Source organism: Papaver somniferum, chromosome 11 (assembly GCF_003573695.1).
Source record: "Papaver somniferum cultivar HN1 chromosome 11, ASM357369v1, whole genome shotgun sequence".
Classification (NCBI taxonomy): domain Eukaryota; kingdom Viridiplantae; phylum Streptophyta; class Magnoliopsida; order Ranunculales; family Papaveraceae; genus Papaver; species Papaver somniferum.
This window is the reverse complement of record NC_039368.1, coordinates 16,824,926-16,840,066: the sequence shown is the minus strand read 5'-3', so window position 1 is coordinate 16,840,066 and position 15,141 is coordinate 16,824,926. Positions and strand designations below refer to the sequence as shown.

At 37.7% G+C, this 15,141-nt stretch overlaps 1 protein-coding gene across 1 annotated transcript; it reads left to right on the top strand.

Annotated features, from left to right (window-relative positions):
- Positions 1-934: 934 nt before the first annotated feature.
- LOC113321391 lies at positions 935-8,912 on the top strand. The gene is made up of 9 exons (XM_026569296.1): positions 935-1,743; positions 3,395-3,580; positions 5,074-5,166; positions 5,549-5,731; positions 5,814-5,916; positions 5,993-6,178; positions 6,344-7,437; positions 7,615-8,045; positions 8,140-8,912. Exons 1-9 carry the CDS (start codon positions 1,471-1,473, stop codon positions 8,195-8,197), a joined length of 2,607 nt encoding a protein of 868 aa, XP_026425081.1. The 5' UTR covers positions 935-1,470; the 3' UTR covers positions 8,198-8,912.
- Positions 8,913-15,141: the final 6,229 nt, after the last annotated feature.

Sequence of the window (15,141 nt, the reverse complement as noted above, 5' to 3'; positions counted from 1 at the left end):
TTATGACTCCAGTTAGTTGTGGGGCTTTTGGTTATTTGGATTGGTTCATTCAATAAACCACAGGATATAAACACACATGTTAATATTTTGTTTATACACATATCAAAATTGTCGTATATATTCAACAATCCCGAAAAAATAGATATAATTGAGAATTAACTTTACAGTTGCAGTTTAATCATTTAAGCAGTTTTGTTTGTGAATATATGATAATGAATTCTTTATTGCAACTAACTGACCGAAAATCACCCGGAACTTTGAAGCTTTAAACAATTTAATAAGCTTCAACAACTAATCTGATTTTTGATAATCAGATAAATTGATTGAGCTGGTTTCAAATTAACGAAACAAATAGTTGACTTTAATATTATAGATTATAATCCAATTTAGCTGTTTATAATCATCCAAATCTCAATCTTCATTTACGACATGATAAATGATTTCGATTAGACAAATAAAATTCTGTCTGATGGCGATTTAATATTTTCGATACGCGTTCTTTATCATATCGTAAATGATACAGTTACTTCAGCAAATTCTAACTATCTCGTATGTTTAATAAATCAAATCTTCCCTAATTACTCTTTATACTTCAATAAAATCCGTACTAAAGAGGTAAACTGTTTGTTTAGTTCTCGATTCTAAGCCTTCCATTAAACTAAATATAAGTTGTAACATAACATTGTCTTTTTATTTATTTTTATCAAAGACAATGTTTTCCATTTCCTTGAGATAATAACGGTCCAGAAAGTCATTGACCAAAAAAACGGTCAAGAAAGTCTTTCTAACAAAACATAAAAATAACAAAAGGGTCGTAATCACAAATTATTAAGATGCACAAGGAGTAAATAATAATATAAAAATACCCTAATGGAAGAGTAGAAAAAGAGAAGGAACGGACAACAAATACGCAGTAAAAACCAGATTTGACACTGCGTCTTCTCTGTAGACGGTAGATTTCTTTTCAATAGAGAGAGAGAAAGAAAAAGAAACGCAGACACGCAGAATTTGTTTTTTTTTTCTTGCTACTGAGAGAGAGAGAGAGATTGCTGAGGGTTTTCTCTGTTTTTCTTTTCTGTTGTTAAGAAGATTCAGCCGCTGGTTTTTCCTTCTGAATTGTTTTTCATAGAATCCAATTCCAATTCCAATTCCAGTTTTATTTTTTTTGTTTTTTGTTTCTTTAATCATTTTACCCAAAACCCTGAATCAAAAACAAAAAACCAATCTTGATTCTTATCTTCTGTTTAAGAAGAATCCCTTTTTTTTTTTTCGTATTGATTTTGGTTTTATCGTTACTGTTTTTGTATTTTATATTGATACCCCGACGGAAGAAGAATCCTCCGTCTATGGGGTTTTAACTTTTAAGGTTTTGATTAAAAAAAAGATTTTTCATTTTCTTCTTCTTCTTTTGGTTTTGTTTTTCTTTTGTTGTTGTTGTTGTAGTAGTATTAGTTGTAGTAATTAGATTGCATGGGCGATCTTGAAATATGGCCGCCAACGGCAAATGGCATATTAATAGATGAAGAAGAAGAAGATAATCTTTTTCTTCCGCCACCATCATTAACTTCTTCTTCACCTCCAAATCCAGACCCAATTTGTATTGATTCTCAATGTTGGTCTAAAGCAGAAGAAACAACTCAAGAGATAATATGTAAGATTCAACCAACTGTTGTTTCTGAACATAGAAGACAAATTGTTATTCAGTTCGTCCAGAACCTTATTAGAGGTTATCTTGGTTGTGAGGTGAGATTGTTATTCATTTTTTTTATTGATTGTGTTTGATATTTCATGTAGTTTTGCTTATTGAGTGAGTCAAAGGTCTGTGTTCTGGTAGATTCCTTTTTTAACCTAATACAATAGAGAGGGTGTTCTTCGTCGAATTAAATTAGTATATGTTGCTTTAGTAAATTAATTAGGACTCTATTTAATTTGTATTTCGCGAAATGTCTTAAACCTATAAATGAATTTGACAGTCGATAGACACATCTGCGCTCATTTATATAAATGAATTTGATAGTCGATAGACACATGTGCGCTCATTGATAATTGAAACCGTGAAAGACGCTGTTTTTTAGCCTTGTATTGATTATGGCACGTCGAGCATATTAGACTGGTATGCATTTTGGTTAGTTCTACTTGAGTAGAAGCGGTAGTACTTGCATTTCAAGTATTTGATGGAAATGAAGTGTGAGTAGTCCATGTCAAAGAGAGGAAGAAGATGCACACAATTGTAACTGAGTCTTTAGTATAGGTGGATAGGCGTTTGAGCTGGTTTTTGTTTTTTGTCTGAGTGAGTAAATTGTTAAACATGCCTGGCTGTTGTGAGGGGTTGTAATATGAATACAGTATATTAGCTCATAGGTGCTCTTTTTCTTAGTTTCCTATTTTGTTTAGGTTTTATGACTTTTATAGGCAACACCATTATAAAATGTTTAACAAATTTCTTTCTTGTTATGTTATTAGCTACTTAGTTTCTTTCTTTCAGCTTATTTTCTTAGCTCTCCGTAAATGCTGTACTGATTTTGGATATTACATTTTTTGCCTATAATGATATGATTATAAAATTGGAAGTCTTTCTGTCTTTCATTATATTTGAGGAATAACGTAAAGATCATATTAGAGGAAGAAAAAGAAAATGTGCATAGAGGACTCCGGGCCTGTCATTAAGTTCTTCCAATGGTAAACAGATTTGGATAACACATCCTCTTGGTGGAACGGCAAGCTGATTGCCTTACATTCAAATCAAAATTTGTGAAATCGATGAATTGTCTTAAGATTTTATGGTATAACATATAGTTCCAACTTCGCAAAAGAAAAATGTCCTGGAATATTACTTGAGAATTTTATATCGATCTTTCGCCCCTACTAACTGTTTGAACCCAAAGAATTTGTTGTGGACTCTGAGCTTTTAATTCGCATACAGCACGTGCTGCCAGTTTTGGTTACATTTTTTGCGGAGTCCCGTTTGTTTCAATCTTAACTAGTAATCCCTTAGGACGCGTTAGCGTGGTTTACAACGTTAACATATTGTAATATTATACAGTTTTGACTAGCTAAGAAAAAAAAAATAAAAGTTGGTGAAAGTTATCTTTCAGATAGGTGGTGTTATAAGACTTACTGTATTTCTTGTGCAAATATTGGATGTATCCATACATTATGTTTAACGTCCTTGCGAGAGGAATACTGTTAGTGTGTCCCTTCGGACGGTAATAAAGTCTAACGTTACATAAATTTCTAAGAAGTATCTTATAAAAAATTGGATAAGCTTTTACCAACAGTAGTTCTGTAATTAGTACAACTATACTTCTGACTCATCGATAGATTTTTATTCCACAATTTTACAGAAAAGGGACCTCAGGTTTGAGTTTTCATTTACCTTTTGAATTTTGCTCAGGTATGTCCATTTGGATCAGTCCCGCTAAAAACCTATCTTCCAGATGGAGATATTGACTTGACTGCACTTAGCATTCAAAATGTTGAGGATGCTTTAGCAAATGATGTTCGGATTGTGCTCGAAACGGAGGAACGTAATAAGTCCAGTGAATTCGAAGTAAAGGATGTCCAGTACATTCAAGCTGAGGTATTTCATTCTGTTTCCTATGAAAATCTTTCTTTGGCACTTGTTGGTTGATTGGAGATTATACTATACTTTCTATCATATCAGTGTGCATTCATTTTCTGCAAGTACTGATATCTTGTCTGGTCTCACCTTACTCCAAGAATAACAGAAGTTTTTTTTTGTTTTGTTTTGTTTTGTTTTGTTTTGTTTTGTTTTGTTTTGTTTCTCTTGATACAAATCAATTTCACCTTACTCCAAGAATAACAGAAGTTTTTTTCTGTATAACCAGATCAAATCAATTTCACCTTGATACAAGTTTATCATATGTTAGACTCAAAATACCTTGGGTCGAGTGGAATGGATTTTTTGAGTAGCAAGCAAACATAAGAATATCAGCCCGTAATACTGGTCTATTCTTTTTTTTTTTTAATTATTATCATTATTTTGGTCTGGTAACAAATTTAAGTTAGTAGAAGAAAATTTAAATCATACTTAAAATTGTATAAATGTGCTGTTTATGCCATTCTAGTTTAAATCAATTAGTTTGATTCTGAAACTTAAACCAGCTGACGTTACATATATGATATATCACAAATTATATTCAATTTTAAGCCACCTTTTTAATTGCTCATATGGTTCTATATTCAATTTTAAGCCACCTTTTTTCCCTTAAAAATTATTCGTGGGCACGGTATGACCTATCTGTTAAATCTCACGTACCACTTGGGGATCCTTCCGTTTTAGAGCTAAAACAGTGTGGTCTTTAGAAGATGGTCGCATCTTTGTTGGGCAACATTGATATGTGATGGGGATGCTTGAGAAGATGAATACCTCTCTTCATCGATTAATGAGCAACGTCCTTGAGGAAGATAAAGTTTAGTCTACAATAAGCTAGTGACTAGTTAATAATGGATCAGTTTTGTATGACGTACAAAGTGATTTGTCTTGAGACGTTTCCAATTCAAGATTATTGTAGGGTAATATTATGCTGAGAAATGGCAAGGTGGATGAAATGTAAGCCAAAGTTTGAGGCACATGGCCAGCTGAGTAACAAGGGGTTACTCGGCTAGCCAACTGGCCTTAATTAGGAAAATATTTGATGTAGAAGTATCTAGATCCCTGGAACTCTTTTTTGAAGTAACATACTTTACAGAGAGAGTTAAGGTACGTTATCTTGAACGTATAAACTCTAAAAATCCTTTTAGATTGAATTATCTTTGGAATATTATCTTAGAAATGTTTCCTATTGTGCCGTAAGTATAATATATATTTATTTTTTTAAGAAAGAAAATTGATGGAACATGAAGTTCAAATTTCTAAAGTTGCTCCTCTGGATCATTACATAAAGTCACAAAGAAATTTATCCTCAGAATGCTCCAAGGGTTTTATTTAGTTGTCTCAAGAGTAACTTAAGAGTTGTCGTGCATTCGTTGTAAATTCAAACTGACTTTCATTCCTGTCACACTTCTATACAATAAATGATCGAATTTCATATGTTGAATCTTGTATAACAGGTTAAGCTCGTAAAGTGCCTTGTACAAAATATCATAGTTGATATTTCATTCAATCAGATTGGAGGACTATCTACATTGTGTTTTCTTGAGCAGGTACCTTAATTTCAGCTTTACATTTTGGAGTTTCACATTTCTTCTTGTACATGGTTAACATGTTCACTACTGTCCAATGCCTTATACCTAACATGTGAAGGAACTGATGAATACTGGAACATCATTTTTTACAATTTGGAAAAATTATCGTAAAATAGTTCGGGTTTGGAATACTGATGTTCTGGTGCTTCATAGTTCTCTATGGAGTATTGTGTATTCATACTTATCTTTTTTATTGCATGAGTTCCTTGGTGTGTATTTTATTCTCATCAGCTTGTGTTTTGATTATTTAAGTTACTTCTTCATATTAAAGTGTTTTGTTTTTGTAACCGAGTACCTAATGACTTTATATAAGTTCTAATGCTGTGTGCATATCCAATAGGTTGACAGAAGGATTGGAAAAGATCACCTCTTTAAACGCAGTATCATTCTGATTAAAGCATGGTGTTACTATGAGAGTCGAATCCTCGGTGCCCATCATGGTTTGATATCGACGTATGCGCTGGAAACCTTGGTCTTATATATCTTTCACCTCTTTCACTCATCATTGAATGGCCCTTTAGCGGTGAGCACTTGTGGGAAATTGGTTGTTATTTACAAAACATTTTACTTTTCCCCCCCTATACCAAGTCAGTTCTCTTTTACAGGTTCTTTACAGATTTTTGGACTACTACAGTAAGTTCGACTGGGACAATTACTGTATCAGTTTAAACGGTCCAGTTAATGTAAGATCATTGCCAGAAATTGTTGGTAAGGATAGTGCTTTTCTGCCTTTTAGACATCAGATGGCTATTTGTTTGGTTCTGATGTATCTCTGCTGTTGCAGCCGAGGCACCTGACAATGGTGGTGGTGAGTTGTTGCTGTCTGAAGAATTTCTAAGGAGATGTGCGAACATGTTTGCCCTTCCTTCAAAGGGATTAGAAACTAATTCAAGAGCCTTCACTCAGAAGTATCTGAACATTGTAGATCCTTTAAAAGATAACAACAATCTGGGGCGCAGTGTAAGCAAGGGTATGGAATTATCCTAACTTGCAAATCTTTTGGTGTCATTATATCTGCTTAGTCATAGGGTGGTAGTTGTGCCATAACCAGCACAACATTAGTCATTGTTCTTATGATATCTACTGCATTTTGTTGTTGGTATTTTCAAAATCATGTATCATTTGTATCATGTAGGCAACTTCTTTCGCATAAGGAGTGCTTTTTCGTATGGCGCCCGTAAGCTTGGCCGGATTCTTTTGCTACCAGGAGATATTCATGATGAACTTACGAAATTTTTTGGGAACACATTAGACAGGCATGGCACTGGAGTGAGACCTGACGTGCAGGATTCTCCTCCAGATTTTAGTGCTTATGGGTCACAGCACACCTCCTACCAGTCGATTACTGTGAAATGCGATGAAGGTAGGAAGGTTTCAGCATTGTCAGCTATAGATCCTGATCTCCATGGGATGCTAAACAACAGGATTAGAGACATTGACATTTCAGGGATGGAAAGAGATTCCCTCATTCTTAATGCAGTTGAGGTAGAAAGGTGCACTGACGAAGCGGGTTATCCCTCTCAAGCAGTTTCGTCAGCCCATAATTTTGAAGATGAAAATGCAGTATTAGGATGTAGTCTGGTTGGTAGTGCAAAAGAGTTAGCCTCATCCAGATCTAAATCTACATCTACATCTCTGACTAGCGAATCGGATACACCCAATGTTGTATCTTCCTTAAATGACCAGATAGGCAGTGGAGATGCAGATCAAACAAAGGTAACAAATTCCGGTGCTGTTGAAAACATGGTTCCACATGAGAAATATGGTTTAGTCTATTCATGTTATGACTATGAAGGTGGAATATCATCGGGAGGAAGAGAAGATGTCAGAAGCTCAGAGTATTCAGATAATGGTTACGGATTAGTTGAAGCTGCCGAAACAGATGGAAGTCCTAGAGCTCCCCGTCACTTGTCGGAGCTAACTGGTGATTATGATAGTCATCATAACAGTTTAGTCTGTGCTCAGTGGTACCAAGGGATACCCTTTTGGGGTTCTGCTCATTCCCTTCATCCAGCACCCCCTCAGTTCCGTAACAAGCAGACATGGGATTCGAGCTCCCATCGAGGGATGCCTGTGAAGCGCATGTTGCCTCATATGAATTCTAATGGTGTTACTCCAGGAGGACCCCAGTTCTTCCCCGCAAAATCTTCCATGACATCTGGTACATCTTTTGGTGCCGAGGAGATGCAGAAGCCTCGAGGAACAGGGACGTTTCTCCCCAATGCTACGGTAAACTCGTTTAAGCCTCAGTTGGAATTTTATTTTTCATTTCCCGGGACTACAGCTTGAAGCTAGAGTTCTGTCAATTTTGAGAGGATCTTTTGGCTGCTTCTGTTTGTTACTTATTGAATTGTTTTGCTGATGGGCCACCCTTTACTTCGAATTACTGATGCTTGAGTCTTGCAGAACTATCGACCTAATAGGGAGAGGTCGTTCCCAGGTAAAGGAAGGAATTCGGCATTTCCAAGTAATGGTAACTATCCAAGGTCTCCCCGTGAGAATGGTTGGGTTGTTCCTCCATCAGAGACTAACTTGTTCGACAATGGAAGTAGTCATGAACTACCACCAAGAAACATCTCAAACTTTCCAGGTCGTGGGATTCCTGCACAGTTAGAAGTATTTCAGAATGGACCACCTACTCCAAGGGGACTCCTCCCCCATTCAAATGGTTTTGTAGTTCCAGAGAAAGTTGAATTTGGGACATTCGGGAATATGCCATCAGCTTCCCCTACACAGGAATCGAGCAGGCAATTGCCTTCCGGTGGTGCGCTGCAGTATCCTGTCCCTGTAGCAGCAACGCAGAGACCCAGACCATCCTTGACTATTGATACAGAAAAGTATGGAAATCCCCGACAATAAAAGTTTCTTTTGCATGTATGTGGAATGCTGTTTCAGTTTGTGTTCTCCATCTCTTACATTCTCTCTCCGCAGGGTACCAGTACAGTCGTACCATATGAAAGATGATGACTTCCCACCTTTGTCCGTTTGAACGGCTTTGGGAGCGGAGGATCTTGTATACAATGACGGAAGCAGGAGCGAGGATGTCAAAATGAACAGAGACAGAAAACCGTAAGAGCTAACTATGCACCGGCTCAAAAACATGAGCTCCCAATCAACTCAAAGCCAATGAACACTGTACTGCTTGTGTTCATCTTCATGATTGTAGTGAAAATGGCGTGTGTACATTCTTTTGGTACTTTTTTGCCCGCTCATCCGCCTTCTATCCCCTTGGTGGCTTCTTTGTTGGTGGGATTAGAAAAGAACGGAACCGTTGAGTGATGGTTTTCCCCCCCTTGGTTTTTTCCCTTTTGGGTATTTCTCTGCCATCAGCCCCGCCCCTTTCGTGGGTCTTACTGACCCGTAAAAGAAGGATAAAAAAGTAAACATAGGAAAGTCTGTTTGTTGTTGAACCATTTATACCTGAATTTTGGTTGGCAATTATATCTGTTTTAAAATTTTGTAGATGTGATTATCTCTTACAACTCTTTTTGTCTTACAATTGTTCCACCAGTGAAAGAAATTTATCAGTGTTATAGCGGAAGCTCATAGCAATTGTAGCTACTAGCTGCTGTAGTTGGCTTTACCTTTTGTGCTTACTGTAGGTCTTCAGGTTATTCATATATGTTCTCCTTCAAAGTTTGCGGACTATCTCTGTAAATTCTTTGGTTATTTTTGATCAATTAGTATCTAATTTTCAGCTCTTACATTTATGTTTGAACTTAACTTCCTGCCTGTAATTACAGGTCTCTAATGATTAGAGATGCTTATGAAAGTATGAACCCTATGTTGTGCAGGGTTTAATGGTTGATAAAAGTCTCTGGTTTTGTTGTTGCACTAGTAGGGGAATAAAAATGATAACTGTGTCTTTTCAAATGGTCGTTGTAGAACTTCAGACAAACATCGGATTTTCAAACTCTTTCCTTTATAGTTTTCCATCGTTGGTGTGCTGAAATTGATTTTCACCAACTAGAAGGAAAAGAGACATGTGCGAATATGCTCCAAAATCTCTTGATTTTACTCCCAGAATTTTGGCAGCACGGTCGTCTCATTGCAATATATAAACACTTGTAAATTGCAATGTCCGTGTAGGTAACACTTTGTTGTGATGATAACATTATCCTTTGGTTTATATATCGGAAAGGATAATCTTTTTATTAGAAAAATAGGGATGATTCTGTTTATCAAGTTACTCCCCTCCATATCGTTGTATGATTCTGAAGTCAGCTAACCAAGACATTTCTTTTGTATCTAGCTTTAGAGATCCAACCACCAAGTATAGTGACATCTCCCGTCGTCATCATTAGTCTTGCCGCCTTCATTTGAAAGTCACGTTTTATCAACTATCTTGTCGGGGGCGCACAGAAGAAGAATGGATTAGTGCTGCATTGAAGTTGCTGGATTAGACAAGCTTTTGTTATTAACAAATGTTTAACTGTCCGAGGCCATAAGTGTATGCTTCAAAGTCCAAATGGACGTCTAAGTTCCATTTCCGAGAAACTTGCTGAGAAACCATTCAGAAGGTTTTCGAATGTATGTCGACTAAAATTACACACGAGTTTATTTACCTGACGATTTAGGCAGAGAACAGAAGGTTCACCCAAATAAATTTTGTTCAAGGCGTTGTTCGAACCTTTTTATCCAGCAGCCTTATAATTAATCATTATACATGCGTTCATGATAATACATGAAAAAACATTTATTAAATAAAAACTTGTCCAACTTAATTAGGTTGATAAAATTTTATTTATATTTCAGAATGGTTGGATGTGATGCAGCTACATTAAAAACCTGGCGAGATTGGGGTATGTTCAGATTAATTGGGGTATACCTAATGAGACAAAAGCTAGGTCATTTTGAAGTAAAAGAAGCCACCCCTTAACCTTATATTTTTTAAATGGCTAATATATCCTTGTTTAATTAACACTAAAAATTCTGATTAGGTTAATTAATTGAGTTTAGATTACAATTTTGAAATTATGAATTCAGTAGATTAAACCTTTAACCCGTCTTATGAGTTCGATTTCGATCAAAAAATTTGGTTTTGAAAATGTGAAAGGTCGGCAAGGTCGACGTTTGAATAAGGTGCCGGCTATGCTCCGCCGGCATGGTAGACGTTTTAATAAGATGCCGACCAGTTACAGCCGGCATGGTCCGTGGATGAAGAAAATGCCGGCCCTTTTTAGGCCGGAATGGTCTTTGAATGAAAATTACGCCGACTATCTTGGGCCAACAATTTTACGGTCGGCATGTAAATATTTCCTACAATGCCGGCTATCATATGGTCGGCATGCACATAATTTTTAACACTGCCGGATGACCTGTAGTCGGCATGCTAAGGATTTCTAACCTTGCCGGCATGTACTAATACCAAACAGAAAACAGAATATGGGAAGATGTAATTCACTTTATTCATGCAATTTTGGTTACTACATTGATAGAAACATAAAATCTAACTCCTTGTCCACCCACAAAACCCACACCAAAACCATCAAGCTTCGTCGGAGGAATCTCATTCATCTCCGGCCTCCATGAAGCCCGATGCATACTCCGAGATTTTGTCAATCATGAAGTGATAGCTTGCATCGAAGGCGAATGCTTCCCCCTTTTCTTCCAACTAGCGCGCTTTCACGGCTTCATGCTACAAAAACAAAACACAAACTTTCTTCGTTAGTGGTATTTAGTAGGAAGATCAAACAATGTGGATCACGTAACATAAACCACAAACATACTTACAAATTTTTCAATGGAAAATTTGAAGTGGGAAGCATTGAAAATCCGAGGTTGGAGAGCTAAAAAAGCAAGTATCACATTTTCGATGACTTGGTGCCTATCATGGACTTGTTGGACACTTCTTCTATTAGGATTCCTAAAGTCTTGCCTAAATTTGTTGTGTACCCTAGCCCAAAAGGTAACAACATCCACCCTTTCGGAGGACGCATGTCTTACTCTAGTTTCCGCGTACCAAGCTTTGGTGATTGCTAAATCTTCATTTGAGTCAAATGAAGCCATTGTTGTGTGTAGAGAGCTATTGGGTGAGTTATATGGAGTATATGATGATATGAGCCTTGGAGAGTATATGCAAATAGTTGTGTGTTGTTTTGTAGAGAGAAGTAGTGTTTATAGGATGGTACCCAAATTTGGACGTTATAGTGTCCAAGTACAAGTCAATCATTGCAATTGTACTTGCAAAAAATTTGAATTTTGAATCGTCCGGCGAGGTTTTTGTTTCCACAATAAGCCGACTAACACTGGCCGGCAAGGTCGAAATTTTCTACCATGCCGACCTTATGACTTTTAGGCATCAGGAGTTGGTTTTCTTCTGAATAACTGCCGGACAAGTATTTGGTTATTAGAGTGCCGGATATGGTATGGCCGGCAAGGTATGAAATTTATTATCATGCCGACCTTATGAATTTTAAGCATCAGGAGAACATTTTATTTTGTGTATCCGCCGACAATGTATTTAGTTATTAGGGTGCCGGCTATGATAAGGTCGACAGGGTAGAAATTTTCTTATCATGCCGACGTTATGACTTTTAGGCATCAGGAGGTCATGCAATTTTCTATTTAACCGTCGGAATGGTATTTGATCACTAGAGTGTCGGCTTTTATGTGGTCGGCAAGGAACACAATTTTAACCATGCCGACTTTATGATGATTTTAGGCATCAGGAGAAGGTATTTTCTGCAACACATAGCCTACATGGTCGATAATATAATACCCTGCCGGCTTTTATGTGGTCGGCAAGGAACATAATTTTAACCATGCCGACTTTATGATGATTTTAGGCATCAGGAGAAGGTATTTTCTGCAACACATAGCCTACATGGTCGATAATATAATACCCTGCCGGCTTCTTAACAGCCGGATAGATTTTGATCTGATTACCCTGCCGACCCTGGTATGCAAATAATTTCTGGTGTCAGGGCCGACAGTCTGACAGTTTAAAACCTTGCCGGCCCAGGTGTGGTCGACACTGTAACTTAAAAAAAAAGCATGCCGACATAAGTATTGAAACTTTACATAGCTAAACAAACCATTCATTCAATAACTAGAAATCCAACACTTGTTGTCCAAAATACGAAAACATGTCCCATAAACCTTAAAAAGAAAACATTTGTCCAACTGTTAAACTTAACATTTGTCCAACACAACATAAAGAAATAAACTAGAGACTGCATTCATTCACCACCACCACCACCACCACCACCACCACCACCACCACCACGACCACGACCTCGTTTAGGAACACCACCACTACTACTACCTTCACCACTACGAGCCCTCTTTTTGTCAGCATTCATCTTGGCTTGTGCTTCCCTCCTCGCTTTTTCTTCCCTCTTTACTTCAGCATCAACTTGCTTGAACAATTCATGGGCCTCCTCATTGTCAATATTGCAAGCATAGTCAATGTGCTTGCTTTGCTCCTCAATCGACAAAGGCTCTCCTATGTCTTTCGCTCAACACAACACCTTCACAAAAGTCTTCAACTGCTCCTTCTATTTTCAATTAAAAAATAAACAATTAATAAAATGATTCGATAATGTAATCTTAAACAGTAAGAGCAACTCTAAAATACTTACAAAGAACTTAAGACTTGTTGCTGGGTCTTTCGATGCCATCTTCTTGATACAGCCAGTTCTTCAGCAGTCGGTTTCCTAATCACAGTAGGACGAGCCCAACCCAAATACCACGTCATGTATTTCTCACTAGCTTCATTACCTTTGGTAACCTCGTCCAAAAGACTCACATCGATGATATGGCCACGTCTATCGTCCCAATGTTCTTGATTTGGCGCTGGAGCGTAAGCGACGTGAATAATTTTTTGGGACGTGGAGCAGTTAGTCTTTAATACAGTAAAGAACGGCTTTTCTTCATCGAAATGAGGTTCTTCTTGGACGTAACCCAATTATCGCATTACCCGATGTGGATCGTACATTGAATATCCACCATCCGCAATCATTAAGGGTCCATAGTATAATGCAACTTCATCTCTCCTTTGGATTAAACCTTGATTTCTAGCATCTCGATACGTATCAAATATCACATCATCCGCAGTCAATTTGTCGATGGCGATTGGGATTTTGATAAGATTTTGTGGCATTTCCTTATCCTGAGTACCCTTAAAACTGTACCTTTGCGCTATTGGCTTATCAACCGCAACATTCGTATCCAATTTGATGTAGGAGTTGGCTTTCACCAAAGAAGGGAAGTGCTCATATATCCAAACCTATGCAAACACAAAGTTTAGTAAGAATCTTATCTTACGAGAATTTTGCAAATATAAATGATTTAGACAATAAAATTACCTGGAAGAGACATATATTTCCGTTAACTTGCTTAGTGAGTTCCATAGAACCCTTTGTCAACTCATTGTTCAAGAAGGCGACCACCACAGTACCCCAAGAATACTCACGCATCTTATCTAAGGGATCCAATAGTTGCATATAACTGGCGTCGACCAAGCTTCCGGAACTATCGGGGAAAATATTGGCCAGGACATATAGCAAATAAGTTAACGTGGTAGCATTGACTCGAATCGGGTTCACCCTTCCTTCCTCATCAAAGATTTTCTTGGTCCGAGATAATGTGTCCCTCAACTGCTTCAGATTAAACTTCTTGGTTAGACGACTTTCTTTCTTCTCAAGCATAGACTCCGTCTCAATCTGATTCCAACCGAAAAATTTCTGGATCAATTTGTAAATATCCTTGAAACAAAAATCATCATTGAAGCCCTCACTGACTGCTTTTCCCTCAACCTCGAGGCCTAGAATTTGATGAGCATCATCGGGAGTTATCGCCATCTCACCGAATGGGAATAACATTGTATCAGTCTCTCCGTAGAACCTCTCATAGAATGCAGATACGATAACTCTATCATGCACAATATTCGAACTCTCCACCGCAGGGCACAACCCGGAGTTCTTGACAATCACTTTCACCTCCTCACATTCATCCTCAAGATCTCAAGTCTTAGTCACTGAACATGAAGCTTGACGCCTCATGAGACGGACGACATGCTTGTGATCCTAAATACCAAAAAAAATAAAATGAAAAGAAATACAAACACTTGACGCAAATTTAAGATAGATACACACTTGAATAAAAAACAAAGACGGATTGAGATTACTTACGATAGTATTATGGATCGTACATGCCCATGAGTCTTTGTATCCAAAAAGAACATCTCCACCATCTCTTGGGGTCCCCTTGGAGCCTCACCATTTTTCAGTGTAACCATCAAGTGAGGGAAGCATGTGGGAATTAGCTGGTTTAGTGATCACCCTCTTCTTCTTTCCGGTTTCAGTTGAAGTTGAAGCTTCGGTATGTTGAACATTAGCTTGACTTTGTTCTCCATCGCCTTCTTCTTCTTCTTCGATATCCTTATCTTTATCTCCATTACCATCATCATCATCATCACCGCTTCCAACATTAGGCATGTCTTGATCATCATCATCATTGTTACCTCCTCCAGCAGCCGGAGTTCTTTCATCAAGATCATCATCACCACCTCTTCTACCAGATGGAATTGATTGGTCTTCATCTGGAGTCTCGTCTGAATCACTGGGTTCCGATGGTGGTTCAGAATCATTCGGTACACGGATCTTGAGCGTTCCCGGCACAACGTATGCCCCTCGATGTGTTGAAGTCAAGAGTTTTTTACCAACACGAGGAGGTCTTGAAGGAGGACTAAGAGCTTTCAGAGCTTTCTTCTTTGCCTTTTGCAACCTGAAAAAGAACAATTAAGGAAAAGAATTTATAAGTCGGCAGGGTCGACAAATATAACATTGCCGACTACACAACAGTCGGAAGGGTCGACAAAATAATACATGCCGGCTAAATAGCAGCCGACGGGGTATTATTCACATAACCTGCCGGTTTATAACAAATATGAACACAGTAGATACAAGGATTTTCCACAAAATCAGTCGG

Excerpts from the sequence above, each read along its gene's own strand:
- LOC113321391 (XM_026569296.1), top strand. The coding sequence starts at position 1,471 with ATGGGCGATCTTGAAATATGGCCGCCAACGGCAAATGGCATATTAATA. Across the intron at positions 5,732-5,813 it reads CATTGAATGGCCCTTTAGCG|GTTCTTTACAGATTTTTGGA; the intron begins GTGAGCACTTGT and ends TCTCTTTTACAG. Across the intron at positions 8,046-8,139 it reads TTGACTATTGATACAGAAAA|GGTACCAGTACAGTCGTACC; the intron begins GTATGGAAATCC and ends CTCTCTCCGCAG.